The 9,456-nt window shown below is 35.0% G+C and overlaps 1 protein-coding gene across 1 annotated transcript; it reads left to right on the top strand.

Annotated features, from left to right (window-relative positions):
* Window positions 1-290: 290 nt before the first annotated feature.
* On the top strand, window positions 291-8,467 carry LOC104074528 (oxidation resistance protein 1-like; the record flags this gene model as incomplete). The annotated part of the gene is made up of 3 exons (XM_009574676.1): window positions 291-1,075; window positions 4,968-5,136; window positions 8,257-8,467. Coding segments are annotated over 3 exons (1,165 nt in total), but the record flags the coding sequence as incomplete, so codon positions are not given.
* Window positions 8,468-9,456: the final 989 nt, after the last annotated feature.

Here is a 9,456-nt window from a genome sequence, read left to right as displayed (position 1 = left end):
TGGTTTCATAGGAGAGCTTCTCCTTGCAAAAGTAATGTCATGAAGTTGGGAAGTCCTATCTATGTCATGCTGGCAAAAGGTCTGCCATAAGCTTACCGTTACAAGAACATATTTTATGCTTGTTTCTTATTACTGATGCTCTGGATTAAGTTTGGTTTAGTTTGTTTTTTTGTTTGGTTGGTTTTTTTAAAAGCATCTTTAAATTGTTTCAGCATTAAACAAAACTTAGTAAAGAAAAGAGCTTGATGTAAAAGGCACCTGCTGTAACAACATTCTTATTTGTTCAACAGAGATGTAGAACAGCTGTCTGTAAGGGAACTTTGCCATTCCAAGAAAGCTGCAAAGAGCAATACAGATGAAATGGATTCCAGGATTCGGGATACAGGCAATGACAGTGCTAGTACTGCCCCAAGGAGCACAGAAGAGTCTCTTTCAGAAGATGTCTTCACGGAATCAGAACTCTCTCCAATACGTGAGGAACTTGTTTCCTCAGATGAGCTTCGACAAGACAAATCTTCTGGAGCATCATCAGAATCTGTCCAAACAATAAACCAGACTAGTGCTGAATGTTTAACAATCATTTCAGACTCAAATGAAGCTGCCAGTGACTTAATACGCAGTGCAGAAAAGGTTGAAAATGTTAAACAGTTTGGTACCCACAGCTTAAGTTCAGAAAGTGCTGAAATGTCTGTAAAGGGGGGACAAGAACCTAGTGAAAATACTGCAGATGTCCTCCAGCAGTGTTTGCAAGGATCACATGGTAGTGAAGAGCATGACAAAGAGGCAGAAGTGGGCAACGATCAAGATTCCTCGCTAGGAAAAGAACCAGGAGAGAGTAAGACAGGAGAGGAATGTCCACGTTGTGAAGATACCGCAGACTCTCAAAAGAAAGAGACAACTAGCAAAGGAAAAGTAGCGAGAGAGCGAACTCAAGACTCCGAGACAGAAGTTGAAGAACTCCGCAAACTCTGGAAGACCCACACTATGCAACAAACCAAACAACAAAGAGAAAACATGCAACAGGATTCACAAAGAGAAATTAGTCAGAAAACTGCAGGAGATGGGCAATTAGAAGGTGAGTCAGATATAGTGTTAGCCTTCAGGTTTACAATGTATTTCCCTCCAGCTCATCAGAATTTTCGTTGTTTTTCATTCTGAAGAACACATCTCCCCACATATTGCTTATATTTCTCGTTGGCTCGAAGATATACTGAAGTTATACGTTATATAAACCAGTGGGGAAAATACTGCTCAGGAAATTGAAAACGTGGATACCTTTCTTACTGTCACTTTTCCTCATTGAAATTACATTTCTGATCATATTAAAACACAGTATCTTTGTAGGGGAGATTTAAATGAGCCTGTAAAATTAGATCCATGATGCATTAGTCACTGTAGAGCTCAAAATTAAAAATGTTCTTTAGCAATCAGCTAGTTGTCACTTAAATTTTGATCCCAGTGTACATGCGTATGAATGAATTTCAGGGAATGAATTTCATCTTATTTATAGCATGTCTACTTTGTGGTTAAGGTTTATGATGTGAGCACTGGAGTCTTAACACTGATATTTTCAGAACTTTGTTTCACTTGCCTCTTGTTATGCTTTCATGCTGACTAGAACAAGGTTAAGCATACAAAAAACATTTCTCAGGATAAATAGGAGCTAGATGATAAGAAACTAATGCTATGAGTATGGGGAACAACTAGGTTTATTTCTTGAGTACCTTTACTCCTCTGCAAAGATCAGGAACTAGGATTATTAGTTGGAAGTTATCTTGAAAGTCTGTTGAAGTTACTAATTCATATAAAAAAAATACTGTGTCTTTTTTAAGTAACTTAAAGATGTTTCTGTATGTATTTGATTTTTATTTTTTAAAAATTCATTCAAGGTCACTTTCTGATGCCTTACCACCTTACTGATGAAGATAAACTAGTTGTTTTAATTGTGCAATATTTTGGGGGCTAGAAAGAAAACATAGCTATAATGCCTGTCACAAACTAATAGATTATATGTGAGGTGCATCTGAAGGTCAAATTGTTTATGTTAATTATTAAAAGTTGAGATTATATTGAATAGAGAGGTATATTCTTTGGTTGACAGAAATTCATCTTACACTTCAGAATCTGATATGATAGTTTTGGTTTTGTGGTTTTTGTTGTTTTGTTTTGTTTTCTTCCTGTTAAGGAAGTAACTGAATTCTGAAATTTGAAGCAGATTAATAGTTGTGTCATTCTGCAATAAATTTGGCTTTTATGCCTTAAATACTAGAGGAAATCCTCTGTTAAAAATGTCAGCTAGCAGTAGTTACTGGTTGTAACTTTTAAAAAAAAGCGAGCACCAAGTGTTCTTTGCCACAGTTGTTGCTTTTCTTACAGTTGAACATTTTTTGTAATTCAGTTGTATTAGATGCTTTAGATTTGTCGGTTTTCTGAAAGATTGTATCTTTGAGTGACTCTGCAGGTTTTTAATGCATGATGTGATCCGTACAGTCACAGAGTATATACATACATAATCAGAAAAGTGTCTGCGTACTGTCAGAGGAGTGCTGGCTAGAAGCCTTCTGCACATGGTGTTACAGCCTCACTGAAGGTTGTGGGGGTAAAATGGAAAAAAATTTAAAAAAAAAAAAGCACAGGTTTACTTTTTGGAGACTTGTATCAATTACTTCAGTCCAACTTCGGTTGGAATTATTGTGTGTTTCTTATTCTTGAATGTTGTATTAGCACAATGCAAATAAAACAGTAAATTATGAATTAATGTTTCTCAATCTGGATAGATTTAGCTATGTCTACAGGCAAGTTAAATAGAGCCAAGGTAAAAGCATAGATCTATTGCTTAACTCTTGAAGGTCATCACAGACTAAATATGACAGGTCTATTAACAGTAGGTCACTAAAAACACTAGTTCATTAAAAAATTGAAACACTGTAAACACTTTATACTATACTGTCTATAAGACTAAAACTCTGAAGTAGTAATAGTATGAGTTCTGTATCATTAAGTTACCTAGATAGTCTTTTTATCTCCTGCATATAGCAAGGACTTAGTTGAATTTCTTGTCTTTTGTGGGAGTTCTGAGCATCTAGGTTTTTGGGAACTACCATTTCTTGATCTTTGCAGACGTCAAACGTTTCTGAGTTTGGAATTTAATGATCTATTCTGAATGTTGAACAGGTGATGCAATGCGAGTTGAAAACTATGAGTAGACTAGAATAGTTAAAAAGGTCTCCCTTGGAATTTTTCTGTTATTACCAAGGACTCTCATTCTCTTATATTTTTACAGACACTTATGTTAACCACTGGACTGAAATAAAAGCTAGATGTGGTTGGAGAAATTGTAATGGTCTATAGTTTTGTGTGTGTATAAACAAGCTAAAATCTCATTGAAGATAACATGTCTGTTTGCTGCTTAGTTAGCTGAATATTGGCAGAGATTGAAAGGAAAAAAAAGCATGAGACACACAATAGACATTACTGAAATCTTTTTTCCTGATGAATTCTTTGTCAAATACACAAAAATATATTGGGAGAACACACAAAAAAGAGCATTGTAAATAGTCCTTTTGAGGTTTGGGGGCAGGGCTAAACTTTTTGTTTTCATTCTCTCTGGTAGCTGGAACTATAATCTCACTCGTTTTTCTTTTTTAAGGTATGGTACAAATCCCAATTCTCTGAGTTCTAGGTCCGAGAAGTTCTAAACTGCTGCGTCTGAAGGACCAAAATCCCAAATATTAGATCATTTTAAGAGTACTTCTCTAACACTGCCACAAAGTTCATGTGCCAGTCCTGTGAAACAGTTTTTTTGTTTATTTTAGGTACTTCTTGGTTTTGGGTTTTTCTAATGTGACGGTTTACCTTCGAGCTTACAGATTTATAAAATACTTCCAAATCATGCATATTATGACTATTCTACCATAGTGTATACTGCAAGTATAATTCTGAAATGTTGTAACTGAAAATTAGAAGGCACGCATGTAAATATTTACTGGGGAAAAAAATCTTTTGTGGAACAATGCTGTTCTAAACTTTATGGTGAAATTTGATTGAGAAAACATACAGTAGAGATCTTTATAGATAAAGAACGTGATGTTTTCTGTGCTTAGTGTATCTGTAGTCTGCATAGACACTGAAGGAGAACTTCAGCTGTAAAGAAGAGATGAGTGTCCTAGAAAATTGGAACATATCTGTATGTACATGTAACACCAGGGGTAGGATAAATCCTTTGTCATAGCTGGTCATAAGAACGCTTAAATTTACATATTCCTTCCTTGCTTTAAGAAGTCTCTTGTGGCTGGAGCTCATGTTCTAGGATTTGAGCCATTAATCTAGCAAAGAAACAATTTTGAGAAGGCTTCTTCCTCTACCTTGTGCTGACTTCTCAATCCAAACCTTGAGGGTAATCATTTAATTCTATTAGTTCAATTAAATATACTATTGGAGGGAAAAATCCTGTACCACAACATCCAGTATACTTCATCCTGAAGTGGTGTTCATAGCTTTGAAGTGTTTGATATAGCTAACAAATTAATTCATCTCAATCTCTATTAGTAGTGTCAGAACTTGTCTTTTTTAGATGAGAAGTAACTAATGAATAGCTTTGACATATGTGAATCAAGCCTGAGTACTTATTTAATGCTGTATCTTTTGCATGTATATGGAAAAGTGGGAGGGTTGTCTGATTCAGTGTTGAGGGATATGCATTGAGAATACCTTCTGAAATACTTTCAAGCATGGATAAAGACTATCATAATGTGATCTGGCATTGGAAGCAGAAATGAATGTTAGAATTATTTAAATGTGTTGTACTCTGAAGTTAATTCTGCTGATGCAATTTACATAACAAAAAAAGAAAGGTAATTATTGCTACCTATGTTACCTCATCTCCTATTGCCTAATACAAAATTGGCTAATAATTTTGTTAAGCTCTTTTGTACATTGTGGATAGCTTACTTTTTCTTTACTAATAGGTTCTTCTCTTACGAAAGAAAAAAGACGACATCGATCTCACAAGTTTCTGCGTCTCAGGGTTGGAAAACCCATGAGAAAAACATTTGTTTCGCAAGCAAGTGCATCAATGCAACAGTATGCACAGAGGGATAAAAAACATGAATACTGGTTTGCAGTTCCACAAGAAAGGTAAGGAGGTAGACTGTAAAAATCAACACTTTCCAGTAGGTCTTAGAGGGTTTTTTTGTGCACAATTCAAAATTTTTCAGTGACTGTGTCTCTAAAGCAATACAAAAAAGGGTCAATAACGAAGGATATTGATGATTGGCTTGTACTCAACACCAGAATACCTCATTACCATACTGAAGTTTTACTGATTTACTTGAGGTATAGTTTCTCATGCTATTATTTAGACTTGTGTTTGTAGCAAGTAAATAATGGAAGATTCAAGTAAGTGGTGTCTGGTGAAGGAAGTGAGTTCTGCAACAAAGTTTTTATTGTCATTATTTGTGCTTCCCATTATTTGGAAACTTTCTAAAAATTCTCTCTACTACTTAGAGCTCTGAGTTCAGAAGAGCTAGCTGTGGGGTTCTTTTGTCTTATCTTTATATATGGAACATAAAACTTTTCCAGGAAGCAACTTAAACATATATCTACCGGAAAAATATCTAAATTTGTTGCAGTGATTCAAAGACATGAGATGTCCATGTTCACTCACTGGTAAAGTCTTGAATTCTTAAATGATCTTTACTGCTAGGAAACTGTGACTTATTTTCAAGTTGAATGTCATTTTTGGGGGTATTTGGAGATTATTATATCCTTGTCAGAAGAGGGGCGGGGGGGAAGAAACAAAAACCAAAAAAAACCTATCAGCTATCATCTTGTATAAATACCTACATACAATGATCAAGTCACTTTTCCATCTTTTCTTTTGAGCTGAATGGCATAGAATGTCCAGTTGGGGCACTGCAGTTGAGGACAGATATGGATCAATTGGAGAGAGTCCAGAGGAAAGCAGCAAGACTAATTAATGCCTAGAAAGTGTAACATATAAAGAAAATTAGAAGTAAGTGGGGTTCTTTAATCTAAAGGAGAAAAGGTTGATTACAAACATAAAATAATTTCATACTTAAAAGTTGGCTGCAACAAGAAAGGCAGTAGTCTTTTTTTCCCCATGTCCACTGTGAATTGAGATTTGTAATGGACTGAAATTACATCAAAATATTTGAGTTTTCCAACTGAGAGAATCGAGTTTATGCTAGTGCATCACTAACCTGCTTTTAAACATCACCCCTGCTACCCCTAAGTGTTGGAGATTATGCAATTTCTTGAGACAAATGTCTGTCACGCTGATTCTGGTATAGCTAATCCTGCCTGGGCCAGTTGATCTTTTGTGGTTACAGTCAACTCAAATTTTCTTGTTCTAATCATATGATACTTAATTTGAAAACAGATAAATGTTTCACATATGGCAATGATGTCTAGGTCAGCTAATTAAAATGATTACTGTCTCTTTGGTTCATTTTCTAATGTAGCAGAGCAAGTACTTATCTTCAGCATAAAGCAGAATTTGTCACCTATTTCAGAAGAAATAGTTCTTAGTTTACAGTCTGTATCTGATCTCCTTGGAAATTACTCCACCTATGAAGGGTTTCTCTAACTGCATGGGGAATCTGTTCTTTATCCATCCAATATGTGTCCTATGTTTTTGTACACAAAAAGTCACATGTAGTGGTAGTGGAGTGTTTGTTTTCTTAATTCAGTGTTAACCTTGCTAAGTGCTACCCTGCATAGGTCAAAATATTTAGTGTCAACCCAGTTTAGTGGTAAGAAAGAGAAAAAAGTAGGTATCTGACAAACCTGCATTATTTCAGCGTTCTTAGTCTCAAATGAGCCAGTCTGGGAAGGAGAGTCTTAGAGTTTCTTAAACATCAAGTTGTATTTACTTTTTTAACTGCTGTAATTATACACAATTTCAAGTTCTTAAAAAGTTAAAATTAGGTTGGTTTTGTTTTTTCTAATTTTCCTACTTTTTGAAATTGATACCTTGTTCAGCGCATGAGGAATCTCCAGCTTCTTGTTCTGACTTTGTCAAAGAACTTACCTAGCCTTATGCATCTGAAATGTTTTATACTCTCTTACTGTCAAAGACTTGTCTTTTTTTTTTTTCCTTTCATCAATGTTATCCAGAACCTTAATTTAACAAGGGTGACTTTGAATAACTGACCCTGTTCAAAGAGTATTATTACATACCTGTGTACTGCATCCTTTTAGACATAGAGGCAAATGAAAATTATAGCTGCAGTTTTGAGAGACTTTGCTGCTCTGTATCTCTCAGTGTTCTTCCAGTATTCAGTTTTGCAAGGATTTAGTAAGGGGGTGGGGGGGAAAGTTCAAATACTGTTCTTCTTCAAATAATCCAGTATGCAGATTCACTGTAGTGAATATCTCTGAGGAGACCTAAGGAATATTCAAACTCTTGGTAACCAGAGCCGAAAAGCTCTAGCTCTGAAGCAGTCTCTTCCACCATGAAGAGATACTAGTGGATTCATTGCATGTCCTTTTCCTAAATGCTCCATCTGTGCACCTATAGGAAATGCTTAAACAGTATAGACTGGCATCTATAGGATTGTAAATAACTTTCTTCTGGGAATTTGGGCATTTTGTTCTTCCAAACTGGAGAACCATGCCATTTGTGGCAGATAACTTAAAAGGAGGTAACTTGGTACTTAAGAATCTTGGTACTTAACTGCAGTACTGCAGTTAGAATAGTCTGTAGTTTATGATCTAGCTATATATATGCACACTTTCAGCCTTATTTCCTCATATCTGTAGTAATTCTCACAGTCTGTATAATTTTGGTTACATGTCTTGGGAGTGTTCAGCTCTTCTTCAGGGGTGGGGAAAACAGACATGCAGACGTTTTTAAATTCCAATTTTGTTTGGTTTTATGTAACTCTCTAAATAAAAATAAAAAAAATCTTAGTGTTTTATTTGGGAAGTTATTTCAATTGTAAGCAGAGGTTTCCAACAGGACAGAAGTGGTTGAAGGAGTGTACTTGTATATGAAAACACAACTAGTCAATTGCCAACTTGTTTCCTGTTTTTCCTCCAGTGTCAGCTTCATATAATTAAAAAGAAAAAAAATACTAACTAGCTTTTTTCAAATGTGTCTGTAATATCTAGTAAAACATGAAATAGTAAGTATTTTCATTTTAAGCTTTAATACTTCATAATTATTAGACATGACCCAAAAGATCACAAACTTACCTTATTTTTCTTTTCTGTATCATTACTTGACTTCTCTAGGACAGATCACTTGTATGTCTTCTTTATCCAGTGGAGTCCAGAGATATATGCAGAAGATACTGGGGAATCTTTTCGGGAACCTGGATTTATATTGGTAAAAAAGAAGGAAGAGCCTGAAACTAGTGAAGAATCTAGTACTGAAGATGCTGCTAAAGAGTGGGAGGTAATGAAGAACAGTGTCAAAGATTTTTTTTTTTTAATACTTTCATAGGAATATAGTTAAAATAGTGTTAAATACTTTCCAATAAGAAAAACAAAGCAATGGGCTTTATTAGTCTGTTTACTATGATCATGACTGTTTTAATTTGTGCCATCCTAATGCTTTGCTCTAACATCAATTCAGGGCAACATTTCACAATTGCAAGTCATTTTTGTATGGAGCAAATTGTAACTTAAAACAGAGTTGAAAGGCATGTGAGTACAGCAAAGAAGTTGCAACTTTGATGAAGCAGACTTAGTTTTCAGTCAAGTAAACTGAGGGTTTTCTGTTATTTATTATTCCTACATCTCAAATGTTGAATACTTACTGGTAAGTCTCAAAACAGGGATGAGACAACAAAAAAGGAAAAATAATCTATTAATGACATGTTTTTTCCAATAATCCAGTAATTAACTTCTCAGTTATAACTTCTTCATACATTAAGATGCTGTTGCATGAATTTTAGTAATATACTGTAACTGGAACTCTCTCTTTATTTTTTTATAACAAATACATTTCTCCCATGTGAATCTGTGTCCACTGTGTTTCTATGGACACATCTTTACATGTCTACATGGTTTTGTTTTGTAGTGTACATACAGTTAAAGCACTTGTAGTCTTGTGCATTCAAGTGTCAGTCAAAAGTTTGATGATTCTTGTCATATGTATTGTAGAAGTATCCCATCAGCACTGTTTAACTTGAGTCTCAGGACAGCAATTGCAATCTCTGACTGTAAGACTGATTTTTTCCTTTTTCTGCCCCCTGCCCCGCCCTGCAATGGAGCATGTTGAAATTAAGGAAGTCTATACTTGTGTTTTATGTAGCGTGTAAAAGAAATTTTAAAAAATCTGCAATAGTTTAACTACAGGTAATAGTTTTCTTCTTAGCTCCAAAATTTAGAATCATGGTAGAACTCTGACTTAAAACTTCTCAGTTACTTAGCTGAAGTTTTAGGCTGTGGTTACAAAACAGTTGTCTGCAGCTCAGTGATTTTGCATGG

The sequence above is a fragment of the Fulmarus glacialis genome, unplaced genomic scaffold, assembly GCF_000690835.1.
Source record: "Fulmarus glacialis isolate BGI_N327 unplaced genomic scaffold, ASM69083v1 scaffold8903, whole genome shotgun sequence".
Taxonomy (NCBI): Eukaryota; Metazoa; Chordata; class Aves; order Procellariiformes; family Procellariidae; genus Fulmarus; species Fulmarus glacialis.
The sequence above is the reverse complement of the archived record's forward strand: the minus strand, read 5'-3'. Positions and strand labels throughout refer to the sequence as shown.